Below are 24,124 nucleotides of genomic sequence, written 5' to 3'. Positions count from 1 at the left end.
ACCCCACCATAGAGCTGCCAGAACTTACACAGGACTGGGAAATAGACTCTCGGAAGGCACAAACAGAACCTTGTACACCAGGAGCCAGGAGAAAGGAGCAGTGACCCCACAAGAGACTGACCCAGACTTGCCTGTGAGTGTCCAGGAGTCTCCAGCAGCATCATGGGTTCATGGTGTGGCCTGATGCAGGGTTGGGGGCACTGAGTGTAGCAGTATATACCTGAGATCTTTTGAAGGAGGTCACCATTATCTTCATTACCTCCACCATAGTTTGGCCCCAGGTAAATAACAGGAGGGGACACAGCTCCACCCATCAACAGAAAATTGGATTAAAGATTTACTGAGCATGGCCCCTCCCATCAGAACAGGACCCAGTTTCCCCCTCAGTCAGTCTATCCCATCAGGAAGCTTCCATAAGCCTCTTATCCTTCTCCATCAGAGAGCAGACAGACTGAAAACCACAATCACAGAAAACTAACCAATGTAATCACAGGGACCACAGCCTTGTCTAACTCAATGAAACTATGAGCCATGCTGCGTAGGGCCACCCAAGATGGACAGGTCATGGTGGAGAGTTCTGACAAAATGTGGTCCACTGGAGAAAGGAATGGCAAACCACTTCAGTATTCTTTCCTTGAGAACCCCATGAACAGTATGAACAGTTTGTTGTATATAACAAGAAATTTGTAAGTGAAAGTAGAAAAAACATAGGAACCAACTTGATACGGACTATGAGTCATGTTGAGGAGTATGGACTATATTGAAAGTCCTGTGTGTCCAACATGTATCAGGGAGTCAAATACTTGGAATTTTTAGCAGAGCTGGGGAACAATATAAATGACCCTGAATGTTACTTGTTCAACATGGTCTTTTCTCACACATCCCTAACCAAATAAACCCTATGTTCTCTACCTTAAGGATTGGATCCTTCCTCATCTGAACCACATTGTCTAGCAATTTAATTGACAGCCATGCTTTATAATTGCTTATTCTTAAACTCGAAATCAAGCTATGAGCACCAACTGATCCTTTCTAGTCTTTCCAATGAGGTTTTGCCAGCTCTGTAGCACACAAAGACTAAAAGGGCCTGTCCATCCAGTCTAAACATACCTGAGCTATGTTTATTATTTAGTCCTCATTGTGCTAGCAATTAAGACACAAAATTTTAGAGCTGGAAAATCAACTAGTTTTTCTTTTTGAACACCTTCATTTTATACCAAAACCCACTAAGGCCAAATAGGGTTAAATGGAATGATTGAGGTTAGGTTCTATGATTTCCTCAGGTGTATGGGAGGTATGGGTCAGAGAGAAATAAGTATTTTACTATAGTTTAAGTTCAGTAGACCCTCTTTGAGTCTGCATTTCACTATAGCTTCATTTCATGAAGTAAAATAGTAACTTCATGAAGACACTCATTTGATTTATCATTTAACATATCATTTAACAAAGTGAGGAAAGCCATCTGTTTTCTTACCAAGAAGGAAATTTGGAAGGCAGGCTGCATTTAGGGTCCTAAGTGGATGTGATGACTGCTGTCACTATGGCAACAAGTTGTTCATTCAAAGATTTTTTAAATAAGTCTTAATGATCCTTCCTAATATATCTCTGAATTCAAGCACGTCTTTAGCCAGCACTTCCCTATATCTGTTTACTTCAGTGACCCCTCTCTTTGGTCTTTTCCCAGACTAATCTAGCCTACTCAAAATAAATAAATGTTTTTAAACCATTATTTTCATTGGTATCATTATTTTTGAATGTCTATTCATGGCAGGCACTTTATATGGATGATACCTACCTTGTGAGGCAGAAGTTACTATCCCCATTTTACTTGTGATCAAACTGAAGTTAAAGGAGGTCATATTTTTGCCATGTGCTTGGGAACAAGTAGATGGAAGATGTAGCTTTCAGCTCTGGCTTTTCCAATCCAGGAACCTATGCCCTTTTTATTCTGCCAAGCTCTCACTCTCTAGTGTTACCAAAACTTTTGGATCCCTGTTGTCCAGAGAAATCACCAAACCAACTACATGTAGCCTTAAACCTCCTTCAACATGTTGCCAAACTCCATATTTCTCAACATAAATCATCCATTCTTATTTCTGAGTATTTATCATAGTACTCACCTGTAGCATTATTCCTTCTCTTCCCTTTAAAAACCAATTTCATTAATTCTTCAAACCCAACATAATGATCATGTCCCTCCAGGAGTGCTTCCCTTGGTTATTATACACACTAGTCATTGAGCCTTTAAACTGCCTCCTCTCCATATCTTGAACTTGCTGTTAGTTCAGTTAGTCCTGAAATAAGATGTGCAGTGCAACTGTTTGCATATTGATTTATCTTTCCAATGATTGCTGTTTTAGTGACACAGTACCCACAAAAACTTTATAACTGTGACTATGTTTCAGAGGTTGACTGTAGCCAGTCATCAATTATCTTGCTCTCTCCAGCTCTATGTCTGTGGAACCAGGTAAAAGAAATCAAAGATACAGTGTCTAACCCGACCTTGGTGTTAGCTTTTATTCATAAGCCCTTTATTCCAAGTATGGATTAAGAAAATTGTCATTGTGAATGTTTCACCAGTTACATGAGTGTGTATCAGAATTATTAATACACACAGAACTATCTGAAAGAAAATTTATGGAACATGATATCCTAGACTTAATAGTAGGCTTTCAAATAATTATATGCATAAAGACACAACTGTTTTTCAAAGGTTAATATGGAGAATTCATATTTATATAGAATTACAGAAAATGAGATTACTCATAAATAAAATTTTCAGAAATTCAAAGCATTTCTCATTTTAAGCCAAAATTATTATTTTAAACATTTTAAGGTTTGGGGATAAAAATAACTTCAAAAAGTAGTGTATACTTCTCTACTTCCTTAAACAAAACATAAAGCATAATTTTCCCTAGCTTAATGACTCAGTATCATCATTTTGAACTTTAATTACTCTTCAACTCTGTAATAAAATGACATTTTTAAGTTACTGAGGCATTATTAGTGTTAGTCGCCTTTGATACAAAATGATTCTAGATTGCTATCCTTTTTAGAATACAGTATTTGCTTCTTTTTTATATGCTTTGTGTCTCTGCAGCTATCATTTATCTCTGCTTTTGCTAGACCTAGTGCTGTTAGTTTTCCCAACTTTACATTTCATGTGTGAGTTTTGACCTGTTATAGATTGATACACCAATTAAACATTCTTCTTGGAACTTTGTCTAAAATAATAGTAAATGGGTGTTGAATAGGGATGGTATAGCATCCTTATATAAGATAATTTTACTGCATACCTATGTTATATTTATGCTGTATATTCAGAGACCTTTCAATTTATCTCCTGGTCTTTTGCTGGGCCTGGGAAGTTCAGATTGTTGAAAGTGACTTTCCTTATAAACTGCATTGCTCTGGGGCAGACAGAGTCAAATAAAACTCAGTCTGGTCCCTGGAGGTGATCTATCAATATAGGGACAGATTCAGTGGTGGGTACTGAGATCAATGCACATTGTAGCTCAGAAGACTGTCACAAAAATCCAGAGATTTGATGCACTTTTGTTATGGGATCTTTTTATAGGCCATACAGCCATTTACCTTCATCAAGTTCACTTCTCATAATTATCTCTTGTATTGCTTCTAGATTTAAAAAGCTGTAAGAATATTGGCATTTACCCTAGAGAGTATTTTGCCCTTTTCCATATATGGGCAGTTTTGCTTCTTTCAAATTCTTACTTCCTAAAGGAAAAACTTAGTCTTAATAAAGACTCAAATTTTGTGCAGTTATTATGCATGCCTACAACACATTAATTTTCCCCACCCAGGTCATTCCAGTTTCCTTAAAACTCCTGACTATATGGAATTTGCACACTTAAGTGGATTTCTTAGTAGTTCAGTGAGCAAAAAGCCAAGTAGCTTGTCATCAAAGTGGCCCTTTAATCATATTCTTTTCTTTCAGTTTATTTGGGCTAGTTCTTCAGTCACTCCTCAATTTAACCTCTTCATATTTGCCAATACTTGTTGATAGTCAAAATTATGTTGCAACTCGATTCATAGATAGAATCTTTCAGAGATGGCACCAAACACAGTAAACTTTCTTTGTTCCACCCTGTAAACATGTGATACATCAAAAGAAAAAGAAAAATTACTCCTACAGATTGTGTGATGTATAAAAGTGAAACCATCAGTCAGAGGTATGAAAATGTTTTATTAATCCCTTTAGAAGTCTCTGTGTGCTTTTTTTTTTTTCTGCACAAGCAGAAAATGTGGTTCATTTCTTGTTGAATTCTAAGTATTTCATCTCTGAGATTATCTCTCCTATTTCCTTCCTAACTTATCTATCATAATCCCCATGTTTCTTGGTGGCACTTGGTATCTTGTTCTACATTTATAAAGGGATCCTTTAATTTTTGTTGTTGTTCAGTCTCTCTGTCATATCTGACTCTTTGTGACCTCATGGACTGCAGCACACCAGGCTTCTTTGTCTACCATCTCCCAGGGCTTGCTCAAACTCATGTCCATTGAGTCGATAATGCCATCCAACCATCTTTTCCTGTCATCCCCTTCTCCTGCTGCCTTCAATCTTTCCCAGCAACAGGGCCTTTTCTAATGAGTCAGCTCTTTCCATCAGGTGACCAAAGTATTAGAGCTTCAACTTCAGCACCAGTCCTTCCAATGAATATGCAGGACTGATTTTCTTTAGAATTGACTAGCTTGATACCCTTACAGTCCAAGGGACTCTCAGGGGTCCTCTCCAATGCCACAGTTCAAAAGCATCAATTCTTCAGTGCTCAGCTTTCTTTATGGTCCAACTCTCACATCCATAAATGACTACTGAAAAAACTATAGCTTTGACTAGATGGGACTTTGTTGGCAAAGTAATGTTTTTGCTTTTTAATATGCAGTCTATGTTTGTCATTGTTTTTCTTCCAGGGAGCAAGGGTCTTTGAATTTAATGGCTGCAGTCACCATCTACAGTGATCTTGGAGCCCTCCAAAATAGTCTGTCACTGTTTCCATTGTTTGTCCATCTATTTGCCATGAAGTGATGGGACCGGATGCACAGTCTTAGTTTTTTGAATACTGAGTTTAAGCCAGCTTTTTCACTGTCTTTTTTCATCTTCATCGAAGCTCTTTAGTTCTTCACTTTCTTCCATAATAGTGGTGTCATCTGCATGTCTGAGGTTGTTGATATTTCTCCTGGCAATCTTGATTCCAGCTTGTGATTCATCCAGCTCTGCATTTCTCATGATGTACTCTGCATATAAGTTAAACAAGCACGGTGAAAATATACAATCTTTACATACTCCTTTCCCAATTTTGAACCAGTTTGTCTTTCCATGTCTGATTCTAACTGTTGCTTCTTGACCTGCATACAGATTTTTCAGGAGGCAGGTAAGGTGGTCTGGTATTCCTATCTCTTTAAGAATTTTCCACAATTTTTTTGACCCACACTGTCAAAGGCTTTAACATAATTAATGAAGCAGAAGATGTTTTTCTAGAACTCTTGATTTTTCAATGATCCAACAGATGTTGGCAATTTGATCCCTGGTTCCTCTGCCTTTTACAAATCAGACTTGAACATCTGGAAGTTCTTGGTTCACATACTGTTGAAACCTAGCTTGGAGAATTTTGATCATCACTTTGCTACTGTGTGAAATGAGTGCAATTGTGTGGTATTATGAACATTCTTTGGCATTGCCCTTCTTTGGGATTGGATTGAAAACTGACCTTTCCCAGTCCTACGGCCACTTCTGAGTTTTCCAAATTTGCTGGCATATTGAGTACAGCAGGTTAACAGCACTTTAATTTTTACCAGCTTTCAACAAAAAGTGCCTACTCTGATTGATAGTTCTTGTGAGGACAAACATCCAGAAATGGAAAGAGGGATGGGCTACAGACAAGGAATTTTAACCCATTAACTGAGCCTAAAGAAATTCTTGGAAAAAGAGAGAATAAGTAAAGAATCAGATAAATAAATTCAGACTTATTTTATTAGCCCTTTATAGTCTTATATACTGACTTCCTCCTCAGCTAAGATCTTCGAGGGCAGAATCATGCCATCTCTCTTTTAGTATCTACAGCACCAACCAGTGTACCTAACAAATAATGCTCAATATTTTCTTGGTAGTGAAAGGAATGAGTCCTGTAGGAGGCTGTATCTTCCTGTTTTCCTCAGGCCTCTCCTTTTAGATCTTTCTCGCTATTTCAAGTGTGCAGCAAACAAGCCAGAGGAGAGCCATTTGGATATACTTTTGTTTTAAAATAATTATTTTCTTACTCTTTTTAAAAAATAATAATTCTTCTATTTATTTTTTTCACTTATCCAATATTTCTGAGCAGCTGATCTGTGTCAAGGCATTGCTCCATGTGATAGCAATACAACAATGAACAAAACAGCATACCTTATCATATGCCAGACACTTTGTTAAATGCTTTGGACTTTATTTACATTATCTCAATTACTGATTAAAACCCCTGTGGGGAGGAAAAGGATATTTTCTTCAATCTGAAAATGAAATTTCAGAGACTCAAACCTTAATTAAATTTCCTAGGATCTCACAGCTCAGAAGGAGAAAACAGAAGTCAATGCAAGTTTAGCTGACTCTAATATTTATGCTTTTAATTGCTAGGTCTGATGGTTCAGATGGTAAAGAATCTGTCTGCTTGACTGAGCAACTAACACCAATTCTAGACCATGAATAAAGAAATGGGAATTACATAGATCAGAACTTGAATTGTAAGAATTAGTCCAATAAATGTTAATAGTATTTCATGAAAATTTTTAAGAACCAAGTTTTATGAACCTTAATGAATAGCTACTTATTCTTTCCCATATTAAATCTACCACAGATTTTCTTACCAGGAATAATTTAATTTAACTCCTGTAAACAACTCTTTAAGAAGCATCCAGAATGTGCATTGTTCACACTCATTTTCATTTGTTCACCATCTAGGCAGACTTTGACAGCAAATTTATCTATACCAGGATACTATGGACAGTTTTACTTTACAAATGAAGCAAAGCAGTTCAGATTTTTATCCAGATTAATTAATAATATTTTCATTCCTTCAAAAACTGTACTGAAAGTCAGCTATGTACCTTTATTAGGTTACAAAAATAAAATAAATAGAACTATACTCCCTTAGACCTTACATATGGGAGTTGGGGAAATTAAAAATGAATTTAAAAGATAATTCTGATGATGCTTAGTGCTATGAAAAACTGTGAAGAATCTGTGAGTAGGGTGGGTATAGGATAGGAAGGAGGAAGGCCTCACTGAAGAGATTTATTTTTATTTATTTATTTTTTTTTGAGCTGAGTCCTACATGGTGAGAAGGAGTCAGCCATATAAAGTTATGGAGGATAAAAAGAAAATGCAAAAGTAACAAGCACAAACAAACATCATCTGATGAATAACTGAGAAAAAGGCTTTTGGCCTACAAGAGAGTGAACTGAGGGAGGGACAAGAGATTAATAGAGTGATAGATGAGACCAGATCACATGGGTCCTATGTGTATGACTTTGCAATACATTATCTAAACAAAGGCATATTTAATAATAGAGATATTCTTAATAATTATACCAGGACAAAAGGTATTAATCTGGAATTTCCTAGATATACCAGCTGTTTAGATGATTTTAAGCAGAAAAGTGAGATAATGTGGTTTGCATTTCATAGGTCACCACACTGACTGCTTCTGATCAATCTTTGCAGTAATCCTGATAAGAAGTGAAAGTGGCTTCCATGAGATTAATAGTAACAGAGCTGCAAAGAACGTCAGTAATTTCAGATATATTTTATAGATAATGTAGACAAGATGTGGGTTGGATGTGTTAGGAGTGAGAGAAAAAGAAGAATAAGAGTAAGTGCTAGGTTTTTAACTGCAACCTCTAGATGAATTAAGATACCACTTCCTGATTTTGAAAAGATGGCAGAGGAACTGGTTTTAGTAAATGTTTGCAAATGAGTAGAACCAGCAGTCTGATTCTGAGTGTATTGAGTTTGAGATTCTGGTTAGAATTACAAGTGAATATATCAAAATACCAGCTGGGATATACTCTCTTTTCTTACCTGCTTATTAGAGCATTTTTGCATTGTAACATGTATCCTCAATAAAACAATTTAAAATGGAATTCAAATAGTCCACCCAAGTGATTTTTTTACTCAGCAGTAATTTTTTCCCCACTATCTGGTGTTTTAAATTGCTAACGTTATTTATTTCCTTTCTAGGAAAGTATAGATCTGGGTGAAATCATGTTTTCCCTTTGTTATTTGCCAACTGCTGGACGTATGACATTGACAGTCATCAAGTGCAGAAACCTGAAGGCTATGGATATCACTGGCTCATCAGGTATGCTCACAATTGGCTAATGGGTACATTCCCAAACAAACATGCCATATAGCTGAAATTATGAATGGCTACTGAATTATTAAGTTCATTTGTCTGTTGTGGGGCACTATGTGCTAAGTTGCTTCAGTTGTGTCCGACTCTTTGTGACCCTATGGACTGTAGCCCACCAGGCTCCTCTGTCCATGGGATTCTCCAGGCAAGTATACTGGAGTAGGTTGCCATTTTCTTCTCCAGAGGATCTTGCCAACCCAGGGTTTGAACCAGCATCTCTATGTCTCTTGCTTTGGCAGGTGTGTTCTTTACCACTAGCACCACCTGGGAAGGCTTGGGGCACTGTAGAAGTAGAAAAAGAGATTATCAACTAAAGTGTTCTAAACACCTCTTTAGTTTACATTATCACTATGACATTTTTGAAAGGTATTATCAAGTAGATTGCCTTTGGACTTGGGTTTATATCTTCATTTCTTTCTCTACTGATGTAGTTCTTTCACAAAAAATGTGTAACTTACCATACACTTTGGGGCTTCCCTTGTGGCTCAGCTGGCAAAGAATCCACCTGCAATGTGGGAACTCTGGGTTCGATCCCTGGGTTGGGAAGATGCTCTGGAGAAGGGAAAGTCTACCCACTCCAGTATTCTGGCCTGGAGAATTCCATGGACTGTATAGTCCATGGGGTCACAAAGAGTCAGACACAGCTGAATGACTTTCACTACTTGCAGCTACTCAGTTGCTTATAAAGGAAGATCCTTGGACTACGGGCTTCCCTGGTGGCTCAGACAGTAAAGATTCTGCCTTCAATGTAGGAGACCTGGGTTTGATCCCTTGGTCAAAAAGATCCCCTGGAGAAGGGAATGGCTAACTACTCCGATATTCTTGCCTGGAGAATTCCATGGACAGAGGAGCCTGGAAGACTACAGTCCACAGAGTCATAAAGAGTTGAGTACAACTGAAGTGACTGAGCATGCATGCATGCAGCAACAGAGAAATATAATAAAGTAAATGAACACACCTTAAAGTTTCTTAAAAACATTCTTGGAGGAAATTTTTCTTTTTCTAGATTTCATAAAGAGGTAAAACCCCATCATTCTCTTTAATCCCTTCATTTAAATCACCACAGTTCTAGAGAGTTATTTGTAAGTTAATAGGGAACTTTGGCACAGCTCTGTAGAAGAAAAAATGATCAGGACAGAGTAGGGAGGTCAGTAGCATTTATTGAATTAAATAAATAAGAAATAATAACACAGATATAGTAAAAGATGACATGGGGAGTGCAATCTATAACCTTTTGGTTCTTCAGAGCAAAATAAACTAAATTTGTATCACAAAAAGTATTAAGAACTCTAATGTAGAAAAGATTCCAGGAAAAACTAACTGAATAAAAAATGAAGTACAAGCATAAATATGGATATCATGCTCCTTTTGATATAATAATGTGGAATCTTAGAATATATATCATGTTGCTAATATTTGCATAAAGAAATACTTGAGTGATATATAAAAACTGAGGGGTGGAGAAGTAAGGGAATAGATGAGAAGGAGACTTCTCATTGCATGTCTTTCTCTGTCTCATCTTTTAAAATTTGTTATGAATTTTTATTCATTTTTTAAAATTTGCAATGCATAGTTGAAATATAAAGATAGAAAGAAAGGAAATTAATTTCACATTCATTTTGGTGAAAAAGTTTTAAGTAAACAAATTTGGAAGAACTTAAGATAAACAATGTATTCTGCAAATTATTGTTTATTTTGCTCTTTCTACCATGTATTGAAAGAGAACCAAATTTCCAGACAAGCAAACAGCAAAGTTGTAATTAAGTTCAAGAATATTTTTTATTTGTATGAAGCTTCTCATCAGGGGAGTGCATGCTTTGAGAACATCACCTCATTAAGTCTCACAACAGCCTTGTGAATCAAGTAAGGAACCCGTAAATTATCTTTATCACTAATAGAGAAATGTAATCAGAGACATGATGGGGGTAGCAAATGATAAACCAGGCCTCATTCTCACTGTTAATAAGAGGCTTAGGCCTGGGGCTCATACCACAAAAGTGAGTTTCTTCCTTAGAACATAGTTCCTATTATTAAAAATATATAGGGATGTTTCTATTTTGCAAATAAGTTCATTTATATCATTTTTAGATTTGCATATAAGCAATACCATGCAGTATTTATCTTTCTCTATCTGACTTATTTCACTCAGTATGACTTCTCTAGGTCCATCCATGTTACTGCGAATGGCATTATTTCATTCTCTTTTAATAACTGAATAATATTCCATGAACATTATTTAATAACTGAATTCATATTCCATGGAATATGAATAATATTCCATATATATATATATATATATCTCACATGTTCTTTATCCATTCCACTATCAATGGACATTTATTGTAAAACAGTGTTGCAGTGAACATTGGGATACATGTGTCCTTTCGACCATGTTTTTCTCTGGGTACGTGCCCAGGAGTGGGATTGCAGGATCATATGGTAGCTATATTTTTAGTTTTTGAAGTGAAGTGAAGTGTTAGTTGCTCAGTTGTGTCTGACTCTTTGTGACCTCAGGGCCTATAGCCTGCCAGGGTCCTCTGTCCATGGGATTTTCCAGGCGAGCATACTGGAATTCTTAAGGGGAAAAGGGAATGGGTAGACACTCACTCCCTTCTCCAGGGGATCCTCCCAACCCAGGGATCAAACCTGTGTCTCCAGCATTGTGGGCAGATTCTTTACTATCTGAGCCACCAGGGAAGACCCAGTTTTTGAAGAAACCTTCAGAGTGGCTGTATCAATTTACATTTCTACCAGCATATTAGGAAGATTCCCTTCTTTCCACACCCTCTCCAGCATATATTTTTTGTTGACTTTTTGATAATAGCTATTCTGACTAGTATGAGGTGATATCTTATTGTAGTTTTGATTTGTACTTCTATAAGTAATTAGCAATGTTGAGCATCTTTTCATATGCCTTTTGGCCATCTATATGTCTTATTTGGAGAAATGTCTAGATCTTCAGCCCGTTTTTTGATTCTGTTGTATTTTATAAATTTTTATTTATTTCTTTATTATTTATATTTTTGCTGTGTTGGGTCTTTGTTGCTGCATGTGCTTCTCTCTAGTTGAGGTGAATGGGAGCTACTCTGTAGAGGCCATTTGGGCTTCTCAACGTTGTGGCTTCTATTGTTGTGGAGCATGGGCTCTAGGGCTCATGGGCTTCAGTAGTTGCTGCATGTGGGCTCGGTAGTTGTGGCTCCTGGGCTCTCGAGTGTATAGGCTTAAGAGTAGTTGTGACTTGTGGGCTTAGTTGCTCCATGGAAGTGGGATCTTCCCAGATCAGGGACTGACCCCATATCTCCTGCATTGGCAGGTGTATTCTTTACCACGGAGCAACCAGGGAAGCCCTGGGTTGTTTGTTTTGATGATGTTAAGCTGCATGAGCTGTTTGTAAATATTGAAAACAAACCTCTTGTCAGTCACATGATTTGCAAATATTTTCTCCGTTTCTGTGGATTGTCTTTTAGTTTTGTTTATTGTTTCCTTTGCTATGCAAAAGCTTTTGAGTTTAATTAGGTCCCATTTGTTCATTTTTTGCTTTTATTTCCATTACTGTGAGAGACAGATAAAAAAAAAGATGTTGCTGTGACTTATGTCAGAGAGAGTTCTGCCTATGTTTTGCTCTAAGGGTTTTTTTTTTTTAATTAATTAATTTATTTAAATTGGAGGCTAATTACTTTAAAATATTGTAGTGATTTTTGCCATATATTGACATGAATCAGCCATGGGTGCTCTTAGAGTTTTATAGTGTCTGGTCTCACATTTAGGCCTTTAACCCACTTTGAGCTTATTTTTGTGTATGCTGCTAAAGAATGTTCTAATTTCATTTTTTATTAGCATATAGCTGTCTAGTTTTCCCAGCACCATTTATTGAAGAGACTGTCTTGCCTCCCTTGTTTCATTGTTTAGTTTTCCCACTTTTGTCATAGATTAATTGACCATAGGTGCATGGGTTTATTTCTGGTTTTTCCATCCTGTTCTGTTGATCAATATTTCTATTTAAACAAACTCACAGAGTTAGAGAACAAACTTATGGTTACCAGGGGGAATGGGTGGGGGGAAGGAATAGTCAGGGATTAGGGGACTGATATGTACACACTGCTATTGATATATACAACCTGGGCTTCCCTCATAGCTAAGTCAGTAAAGAATCTGCCTGCAATTCAGGAGATCCAGGGTTCAATTCTTGGGTCAGGAAGATCCTCCGGAGAAGGAAATGGCAAGCCACTTCAGTATTCTTGCCTGGAGAATCCCATGGACGGAGGAGCCTTGCGGGCTACAGTCCATGGGGTCGCAAGAGTCAGACACGCCTTAGCAACTAAACCACCACCACACCCTGCTATATTTAAAATGGATAACCAACAAGCAGTTACTGTATAGAGAAGATAAGTCTGCTAAATACTGTAACAGCCTAAATGGGAAAAGAATTAGAAAAAGAATGAAGTGAAGTGAACTCACTCAGTTGTGTCTGATTCTTTGCGACCCATGGACTGTAGCCCACCAGGCTCCTCAGTCCATGGGATTTTCCAGACATGAATACTGGAGTGGGCTGCCATTTCCTTCTCCAGGGGATCTTCCCGACCCAGGGATCGAACCCAGTTGGGTCTCCCGCATTGTAGGCAGATGCTTTACCGTCACAGCTACCAGGGAAGCCCAGAAAAAGAACAGATGCATGTATATGTATAACTGAACCACTTTGCTGTAAACCTAAAACTAACACAACTTTGTTAATCAACTCTGTATGTGTGTTTGTTAGTCGCTCAGCTTAGTTTTCAACTGTATGCCAATATAAAATTAAAAGTTTAAAAAAATACAGTCATTGAATATTTCCCTTTTACTTTGTTTTCCTCTAGATACCTTATTTCCAGCCACAAAATGTGTTTTGACCCCTTGGTACAAATGCTTATGAAATATACAGATAATTTTTCTAGAATCTAAAAAACATTAATTTCATTCATTTGCTGAAATAAATTAATGTCACATTTTTGGCTTATTCTAAGGAAATAAGATCTATTATATTGATAGAAAAAAAAAGTTGTGGTGCTATAATTGGAGGATAACTATAAAGAAAAAAAGAACAAATGAAGATAGAATAGACAGTTTTAACCACCTGGAAAACTCACCCTAATGCCTATACCCTCTTCCAAAACCATGCTTCCTTTTTATAAAAAGGTACAAAAAGCAAATTTTGATAAGTATTATATCAGTTCAGTCCAGTTCAGCCGCTAAGTCCTGACTGACTCTTTATGACCCCATGGACTGTTGCACGCCAGGCTTCCCTGTCCATCACCAACTCCCGAAACTTGTTCAAACTCATGTATATTGGTCAATGATGCATCCAACCATCTCATCCTGTCATCCCCTTCTCCTGCCTTCAATCTTTCCCAGCATCAGGGTCTTTTCCAATGAGTCAGTTCTTCCCATCAGGTGGCCAAAGAATTGGAGCTTCAGCTTCAGTCCTTTCAATGACTATTGAGGACTGATCTCCTTTAGGGTGGACTGGTTGGATCTCCTTGCAGTCCAAGGGACTCTCAAGAGTCTTCTTCAACACCACAGTTCAAGAGCATCAATTCTTCAGTGCTCAGCTTTCATTATGGTCCAACTCTCACATCCATACATGACTACTGGAAAAACCATAGCTTTCACTAGACAGACCTTCATCAGCAAAGTAATGTTTCTGCTTTTTAATATCCTGTCTAGGTTGTTCATAGCTTTTCTTCCAAGGAGCAAGTGTCTTTGAATTTCATGGCTGCAGTCATCATGTGCAGTGATTTTAGAGCCCAAGAAAATAAAGTCTGTCACTGTTTCCATTGTTTCCCCATCTATTTGCTATGAAGTGATGGGACCAGATGCCATTTTGTTTTTAATGTTTTGGAGAAATAACTCCAGAAAGAATCAAGAGACAGAGCCAAAATGAAAACAATGCCCAGTTGTGGATGTGACCAGTGATGGAAGTAAAGTCTGATGTTGTAAAGAACAAGATTGCATAGGAAACTAGAATATTAGGTCCATGAATCAAGGTAAATTGGAAGTGGTAAAGCAGAAGATGGCAAGAGTGAACATCACGATTTTAGGAATAAGTGAACTAAAATGGACTGGAACCGGCGAATTTAATTCAGATGACCATTATATCTACTACTGTGGGCCAGTATATCTACTACTGTGGGCCATTATAACTACTACTATTCTCCTAAGAATCTCTTAGAAGAAATGGAGTAGCCCTCATAGTCAACAAAAGTCCAAAGTGTAGCATTTGGGTGCAATCTCAAAAGGACAGAATGATCTCTGTTCATTTCCAAGGCAAACGATTCAGTATCACAGTAATCCAAGACTGTGCCCCAACCACTAATGCCAAATAAGCTGAAGTTGAACGGTTCTATGAAGACTTACAAGACCTTCTAGAACTAACATCCAAAAAAGATGTCCTTTTTGTCATAGGGGACTGGAATGCAAAAATAGGAAGTCAAGAGACACCTCGAGTAACAGGTCAGTTTGGCCTTGGAGTATAAAATGAAGCAGTGCAAAGGCTAACAGAGTTTTGCCAAGATTATTCAATGCTCTACACATGGACATCACCAGATTGTCAATATCTAAATGAGATTGATTATTTTCTTTGCAGCAGAAGATGGAGAAGCTCTAAACAGTCAGCAAAAACAAGACTGGGAGCTGACTGTGGCTCAGATCATGAACTCCTTATTGCAAATATTGTATGATTTTCTATAATACTGTGGCAGTTTTTCTACTTAAAGTGATAGGAGTAAGAGTAGAGATCAGTCATCTACAGCAGAACTTGTTACCAATTATTTGTCCTCTTTGGCCCATAAATGAAATTTTTTCTTTCCTATTGGCATCATGCAGATAATACATTTGAGGAAACTTCCTTGAGAATATATGTAAACCAAATATCACTTTTTTTCATTTTATATGACTGAGCATTGAATAAATGATTTGTAGTAATCATTCCTTCAATCCAAACTCCTTATCAAGCATGATGACTAAAACAGAACCTCTAAATTTCATGCCTTTTCCAACAATTCAAGACAGTCCGACCTAGTAAAGTTTTATTAATTTCAATTCATTGTGATTATATATACTTATCTAGATACAATGTTGCTATTTCATAAATTTTAGTCTTCTAATTCTAAATCACTTTGAAGGAAATAAATACAGTTGTTCCTATTGGGATTATATTCCTTAGAAATCTCTTACAATAAAGCATGTCCTCAAATAACTAAAACACACATTATAATTTAGACTGGCTCTTGGTAAAAGAGTGGTTTTTTTTGCGTTGTATTAAACACAGTGATCAGCTAATTCTTTTCTAATTCATTGACTAAGAAGTCTCATTCTGTTGCCCAACGGTTATGCCATTTGATTATAAAACTGGTAATACTATAGGACATCAGTCAGTCATTCAGTTGCTCAGTCATGTCCAACTCTTTGGGAGCTCAGGGACTGCAACACACCAGGCTTCCCTGTCCATCACCAACAACAAAGCTTGCTCAAACTCATGTATATTGAGTTAATGAGGCCATCCAACCATCTCATCCTCTGTCATCCCCTTCTCCTCCTGCATTCAATCTTTCCCAGCATGAAGGTGGGCCAGTTCTTCCCATCAGATGACTAAAGTATTGGAGCTTCAGCCTCAGCATCAGTCCTTCCAATGAATATTCAGGACTGATTTCTTTCAGGATTGACAAAATGGATCTCCTTGCAGTCCAGAGACTCAAGATTCTTCTCCAGCACCACAGTTCAAAAACATCAATTCTTTGGTGCTCAGTTTTCTTTATAGTCCAACTCTCACATCTGTACACGACTACTGGAAAAACCATAGCTTTGACTAGACAGACCTTTGTTGGCAAAGCAATGTCTCTGCTTTTTAATATGCTGTCTAGGTTGTTCATAGCTTTTCTTCCAAGGAGCAAGTGTCTTTGAATTTCATGGCTGCAGTCACTATTTGCAATGATTTTGTAGCCCCCCAAAATAAAGTCTGACACTGTTTCCATTGTTCCCCCATCTATTTGCTGTGAAGTGATGGGACCAGATGCCATGATCTTTGTTTCTTCAATGTTGATTTTTTTTTTCCATTTATTTTTATTAGTTGGAGGCTAATTACTTTACAATATTGTAGTGGTTTTTGCCATACATTGACATGAATCAGCCATGGATTTACATGTATTCCCCATCCTGATCCCCCCTCCCACCTCCCTCACCACCTGATCCCTCTGGGTCTTCCCAGTGCACCAGACCCGAGTACTTGTCTCATGCATCCAACCTGGGCTGGTGATCTATTTCACCCTTGATAGTATACATGTTTCGATGCTGTTCTCTCTAAACATCCCACCCTCGCCTTCTCCCACAGAGTTCAGAAGTCTGTTCTGTACATCTGTGTCTCTTTTTCTGTTTTGCGTATACGGTTATCGTTACCATCTTTCTAAATTCCATATATATGCGTTAGTATACTGTATTGGTCTTTATCTGTCTGGCTTACTTCACTCTGTATAATGGGCTCCAGTTTCATCCATCTCATTAGAACTGATTCAAATGAATTCTCTTTAATGGCTGAGTAATATTCCATGGTGTATATGTACCACAGCTTCCTTATCCATTCGTCTGCTGATGTACATCTAGGTTGCTTCCATGTCCTGGCTATTATAAACAGTGCTGCAATGCACATTGGGGTGCACGTTTCAGATCTGGTTTCTTCGGTGTGTATGCCTAGAAGTGGGATTGCTGGGTCATATGGCAGTTCTATTTCCAGTTTTTTAAGAAATCTCCACACTGTTCTCCATAGCAGCTGTACTAGTTTGCATTCCCACCAACAGTGTAAGAGGGTTCCCTTTTCTCCACACCCTCTCCAGCATTTATTGCTTGTAAACTTTTGGATAGCAGCCATCCTGACTGGCGTGTAATGGTACCTCATTGTGGTTTTGATTTGCATTTCTCTGATAATGAGTGATGTTGAGCATCTCTTCATGTGTTTGTTAGCCATCTGTATGTCTCCTTTGGAGAAATGTCTGTTTAGTTCTTTGGCCCATTTTTTGATTGGGTCATTTTTTTTTCTGGAGTTGAGCTGCAGGAGTTGCTTGTATATTTTTGAGATTAATCCTTTGTCTGTTGCCTCATTTGCTATTATTTTCTCCCATTCTGAGGGCTGTCTTTTCACCTTGCTTATAGTTTCCTTTGTTGTGCAAAAGCTTTTAAGTTTCATTAGGTCCCATTTGTTTAGTTTTGCTTTTATTTCAATATTCTGGGAGGTGGGTCATAGAGGATCCTGTTTTGATTTATGTCGGAGTGTGTTTTGCCTATGTTCTCCTCTAGGAGTTTTATCGTTTCTGGTCTTACATGTAGATTTTTAATCCATTTTGAGCTTATTTTGTGTATGGTGTTAGAAAGTGTTTTAGTTTCATTCTTTTGCAAGTGGTTGACCAGTTTTCCCAGCACCACTTGTTAAAGAGGTTGTCTTTTTTCCAGTGTATATTTTTGCCTCCTTTGTTGAAGATAAGGTGTCCATAGCTATGTGGATTTATCCCTGGGCTTTCTATTCTGTTCCATTCATCTATATTTCTGTCTTTGTGCCAGTACCATACTGTCTTGATGACTGTGGCCTTGTAGTAGAGCCTGAAGTCAGGCAGGTTGATTCCTCCAGTTCCATTCTTCTTTCTCAAGATTACTTTGGCTATTTGAGGTTTTTTGCATTTCCATACAAATTGTGAAATTATTTGTTCTAGTTCTGTGAAAAATACCCTTTGTAGCTTGATAGGGATTGCATTGAATCTATAGATTGCTTTGGGTAGTATAGTCATTTTGACAATATTGATTCTTCCAATACATGAACACAGTATATTTCTCCATCTATTTGTGTCCTCTTTGATTTCTTTCATCCATGTTTTATAGTTTTCTATGTATAGGTCTTTTGTTTCTTTAGATAGGTTTACTCCTAAGTATTTTATTCTTTTTGTTGCGATGTTGAATGGTATTGTTTCCTTCATTTCTTTTTTGTTGTTGTTGTTGTTGTTTCCTTCATTTCTCTTTCTGTTTTCTCATTGTTAGTGTATAGGAATACAAGGGATTTCAGTGTGTTAATTTTATATCCTGCAACTTTACTATATTCATTGATTAGCTCTAGTAATTTTCTGGTAGAGTCTTTAGGGTTTTCTATGTAGAGAATCATGTCATCTGCAAGCAGCATGAGTTTCACTTCTTCTTTTCCTATCTGGATTTCTTTTACTTCTTTATCTGCTCTGATTGCTGTGGCCAAAACTTCCAAAACTATGTGGAATAGTAGTGGTGAGAGTGGGCACCCTTGTCTTGTTCCTGATTTTAGGGGAAACCAGACAAAGATGCCACAAAAAAAGAAAACTACAGGCCAATATCACTGATGCACATAGATGTAAAAATCCTTAACAAAATACTAGCAAACAGAATCCAACAACATATTAAAAAAATCATACATCATGACCAAGTGGGCTTTATCCCAGGAATGCAAGGATTCTTTAATATCCACAAATCATTCAATGTAATACACCACATTAACAAATTGAAAGATAAAAACCATATGATTATCTCAATAGATGCAGAAAAAGCCTTTGACACAATTCAACATCCATTTATGATTAAAACTCTCCAGAAAGCAGGAATAGAAGGAACATACCTCAACATAATAAAAGCTATATATGACAAACCCACAGCAAGCATTACCCTCAATGGTGAAAAATGTTGAGTTTTAAGTCAGCTTTTTCACTCTCCTCTTTCACTTTCATCAAGAGGCTTTTTAGTTCCTCTTCACATTCTGCCATAAGGGTGGTGTCATCTGCATATCTGAGGTTATTGATATTTTCCCCAGAAATCTTGATTCCAGATTGTGCTTCATCCAGCCCAGCATTTCACATGATGTACTCTGCATATAAGTTAAATAAGCAGAGTGACAATATACAGTCTTGATGTACTCCTTTCCCAATTTGGAACCAGACTTTTTTTCCATGTCTGATTCTAACCATTGCTTCTTGACCTGCATACAAATTTCTGAGGTGGCAGGTAAGGTGCCACCTCTTAGAATTTTCCCATCTCTTAGAATTTTCCACTGTTTGTTATGATCCATACAGTCAAAGGCTTTGGCAGAGTCAATAAAGCAGAAGTAGATGTTTTTCTGGAACTCCCTTGCTTTTTCCATGATCCAAAGGATGTTGGTAATTTGATTTCCAGTTCCTCTGTCTTTTTTAAGTCCACCTTGAACATCTGGAAGTTCTCAGTTCATGTACTGCTGAAGTCTGGCTTGTAGAATTTTGAGCATCACTTTGCTAGCACGTGGAATGACTGCAATTGTGTGGTAGTTTAAACAATCTTTGACATTGCCTTTCTTTGGGATTCAATGAAAACTGACCTTTTCCAGTCCTGTAGCCACTGCTGAATTTTCCAAATTTGCTGGCATACTGAATGCAGCACTTTCACAGCATCATCTTTTAGAATTTGAAATATCTCAGCTGTAGTTCCATCACCTCCACTAGCTTTGTTCATTGTGATGCTTCCTAAGGCCTACTTGACTTCTCAATCCAGGATATCTGACTCTAGGTGAGTGATCATACCATCGTGGTTATCCTGGTCACTAAGATCTTTTTTTATAGTTCTTCTGTGTATTCCTGCCACCTCTTAATATCTTCTGCTTCTGTTAGGTCCTTACCTTTTCTGTCCTTTATTGTGCCCATTTTTGCATAAATGTTCCCTTGGTGTCTCTAATTTTCTTGAAGAGATCTCTAGTCTTTCCCCTTCTATTGTTTCCCCCTATTTCTTTGCATTGATCATTGAGGAAGGCTTTCTTACCTTCCCTTGCTATTCTTTGGAACTCTGCATTCAAATGGGTATATCTTTCCTTTTCTCCTTTGCCTTTAGCTTCTCTTCTTCTCTTAGCAATTTGTAAGGTCTACTAAGGCAAACATTTTGCCTTTATTTTTTATTTTTTGAGGATGGTCGTGATCACCACCTTCTGTACAATGTCATGAACCTCTGTCCACAGTTCTTCAGGCACTCTGTCTATAAGATGTAATCCCTTGAATCTATTTGTCACATCCACTCTATAATTAAGAGATTTGATTTAGGTCATATTTGAATGGTCTACTCGTTTTCCTTACTTTCTTCAATTTTAGTCTGAATTTTGTAATAAGGTGTTCATGATCTGAGTCACAGTCAGCTCCTGGTCTTGGTTTTGCTGACTGTATACAGCTTCTCCATTTTCAGCTGCAAAGAAAATAATCAATCTCATTTTGATATTGATCATCTGGTGATGTCCATGTGTAGAGTTGTCTCTTGTGTTTTTGGAAGTGGGTGTTTGATATGAGCAGTGCATTATTTTGGCAAAACTCTGTTAGCCTTTGCCCTGCTTCGTTTTGTACTCCACGACCAAACTTGCCTTTTACTCCAGGCATCTCTTGACTTCCTATTTTTGCATTCTTGTCCCTTATGATGAAAAGGACATTTTTTGGATGTTAGTTCTAAAAGATCTTGTAGATCATCATAGAATTGTTCAGCTTCTGTCACATAAGTGGTTGGAGCATAGACTTGGTGGGTGATCATACCATCACTTACTCTGATATTGAATGGTTTGCCTTATAAATGAATAGAGATCATTCTTTCATTTTTGAGATTGCACCCAAGTACTGCATTTTGGACTCTTTTGTTGACTATGAGGGCTACTCCGTTTTTTCTAAGTGATTCTTGCCCACAGTAGTAGATATAATGGTCATCTGAATTAAATTCACCCATTCTGGTTCATTTTAGTTCACTGATTCATAAAATGTCAATGGTCACTCTTGCCATCTCCTCTTTGACCACTTCTAATTTACCTTGATTCATAGACCTAACATTCCTGCTTCCTATGCAATATTGTTCACAAGAAGTCATCAGACATTGAAGCTTCCATCACCAGTCACATTCGCAACTGGGCATTGTTTTCACTTTGGCTCTGTCTCTCCATCTTTCTGGAATTATTTCTCCATTATTCCAGTAGTGTATTGGGCTCCTACCTATTTGAGGAGTTCATCTTTCAATGCCTTATTGTTTTGCCTTTTCATGCTGTTCACGGGGTTCTCAAGGCAAGAATATTGAAGTGGTTTGCTATTTCCTTCTCCAGTGGACCACGTTTTGTCAGATCTCTACAACATGACCCATCCATCTTCGGTGGCCCTACCTGGCATGGCTCAAAGTTTCATTGAGTTAGACAAGGCTGTGTTCTATGTGATCAGTTTGGTTAGTTTTCTGTGATTGTGGTTTTCATTCTATCTGCTTTCTGATGGATAAGGATAAGAGGCTTGTGGAAGCTTCCTGATGGGAGAGACTGACTGTGGGGGAATCTGGTTCTTGTTTTGATAGGCGGTGCCATGCTCGGTATATCTTTAGTCCAATTTTCTGTTGGTGAGTGGGGCTGTGTTCCCTTCCTGTTGTTTGGCCTGAGGGCAAACTATGGTAGGGGTAATGGCGCTAATGGCAACTTCCTTCAAAAGGACTTATGCCCGCACTGTTGTATTCAGTGTCCCTGACTCTGCAGCAGGCCACTGTTGACCGATGCTTCCTCCAGAGACTCTTGGACACACACATGCAAGTCTGGCTCAGTCTCTTATGGGGACACTGCTCCTTTCTCTTGGATCCTGGTGGGCACAAGGTGTTATTTACGCCCTCCAAGAGTCTCTTTCTCCAGTCCTGTGGAAGTTCTATAGTTAAATCCCACTGGCCTCCAAAGTCAAAGTCTCTGGGAGTTCTCAGTCCCTTTGCTGGATCCCCAGGTTGGGAAATCTGTTGTAGGTCCTAGAACTTTCTTAACAGTGCAAGAATTTCTTTGGTATAATTGAAACTATAGGGCTTAATATACCATTATAAGACATAATACACCACTATAGGACATAATATTCTGTTTTTCTAATTTAATAAAATTAACCAGTTTTTATTTGTGCTTTGTACTATTATTTGCGTTTTCTTAAAACTACCTTTCTATTGTTAGATCCATATGTCAAAGTGTCTCTGATGTGTGAGGGTCGAAGATTAAAAAAGAAGAAGACAACTACGAAGAAAAACACTCTAAACCCTGTGTACAATGAGGCAATTATTTTCGACATCCCTCCAGAGAATGTGGACCAAGTCAGCCTCTCCATTGCAGTCATGGATTATGATAGGTAAGTTCATTTTTCTACTCACAGAGTAATTGCTACATTTAGTCATATGTGGATCAAATTCAGCTCTTCAGGTTATTTTCTGCTACAAGAATTTTAATTTAAATTGGAAAAGGGAAAATTGTTTATTCAAAATTTACTTTATTCTATGCTGTAACATTTCAGTTTTCTTTTCCAAAAGTTGAAGGACAGGTTGCCTGAGTATTGTGACATAATGGGTGTGGAAGTTGTATGGGATACATTATAAGAAACACTTTTGTGAAGTTTTTTTTTTTTTTTTTTAAATAGTAACAGCAGAAATTACAATCAATGGATTTTGCTTTTCCAAGTGGTCTGGAATATGAATATCATGATGCTTACCTGAGCTCTATCATTAGTTAGCTGTCTAAAGGGCAAGTTTCTCTTAGAGATTCACTTTTCCATTGTTAAAACATTAGTATAATGTGAAATTGTGAACAATGAGAATTAAGAGTTGAAGGTGAATATTGTCCATATTGTTATTGCCTTGAAGGTCTCACATTAATCTTAAATCATCACTTTATGGTTAGTTCTTCTAGCTCACACACTTTGATTACTTCTCCTTTCATAAAATAAATAGGTGACTCCTGGGTAAAGCACTGAATCTTCTTTCTGTTGCAGCACCTACTCCTTCCTTATCTGAAATGTTGCCCTGCTCAGTTTATCTCATTCCATTCATGGTTTACAGCTCTGCTGAAGTCACCACTTCTGCGTCTTTCTTGGCTAACCAATCTCTTCTTCCTCTGAACTTGTATTCCACTGAAGTTCCTTGTTATATAATTCTTTTTATTGTTTTCTTTTTATATTTATAAGGCTTTCAAAAATGAATCTTGTATATTTAAGCTACAAAATTATCAGCACATAGACAGTGTCTTATTTTGTTCTAAAGATAACACAAGTGGTACAGAATGCACATACATAAATATTCAGTGTCTATTTTGTATTATTATGCAAATGGTAGTAGCCAGAACCCTATAACAGAGAGACATTAAGAATGGTATACTCTGGATGACAGCTAGAAAAAATGAAGTACTGAAAGATAAGATAATCTGTACTATCTATTTGTAGTTAGTTTATATCACAGTTTACAGAAAAGCTGACACTGTTTAAAGAGAGAGAGAGAGAAATCTTGAATTTCTAGTTGAAATGGCAAACTCTAAAAATATTACAGTGTTTCAATCAGAACCCCCTGTTCCACTTTATCAAAAAAATTGATTTCTCATAGCAAAGACTGCAAGTAGATACAGTTGATCATTTGTCACCCAAATAATTTTAGGGAAGTGGACCCTGACAATTTGTAAACCGAATTTTTAAAATTATTTATAAAAATACACTTTTGGGGAGACTTCATTTTAAGGGGAAAGATACTAAGCATCAGTTCAGTTCAGTTCAGTCACTCAGTGGTGTCTGACTCTTTGTGACCCCAGGGACTGCAGAACACAGGCTTTCCTGCCCATCACCAACTACCAGAGTTTGCTCAAACTATGTTTTTCCTTATCTACCTTTTAGTCTGCTAATGACATTAATTCGATAGGTAGTAAACTC

General features: G+C 37.4%; 1 protein-coding gene across 1 annotated transcript in view; it reads left to right on the top strand.

Moving 5' to 3' along the window:
* The window catches only part of SYT10 (synaptotagmin 10), a 112,414-nt gene that overhangs the window by 82,282 nt on the left and 6,008 nt on the right, over positions 1–24,124 (top strand). The window contains exons 4-5 of the mRNA XM_043881676.1: positions 8,231–8,351; positions 22,393–22,564. Coding sequence (XP_043737611.1) covers positions 8,231–8,351; positions 22,393–22,564 — 293 coding nt within the window. The remainder of the gene's footprint in view (positions 1–8,230; positions 8,352–22,392; positions 22,565–24,124) is intronic.

This window comes from Cervus elaphus, chromosome 22 (genome assembly GCF_910594005.1).
Source record: "Cervus elaphus chromosome 22, mCerEla1.1, whole genome shotgun sequence".
NCBI classification, from domain to species: domain Eukaryota; kingdom Metazoa; phylum Chordata; class Mammalia; order Artiodactyla; family Cervidae; genus Cervus; species Cervus elaphus.
Note: the sequence above shows the minus strand (reverse complement) of the source record. Positions and strands in the feature narration are given on the sequence as shown.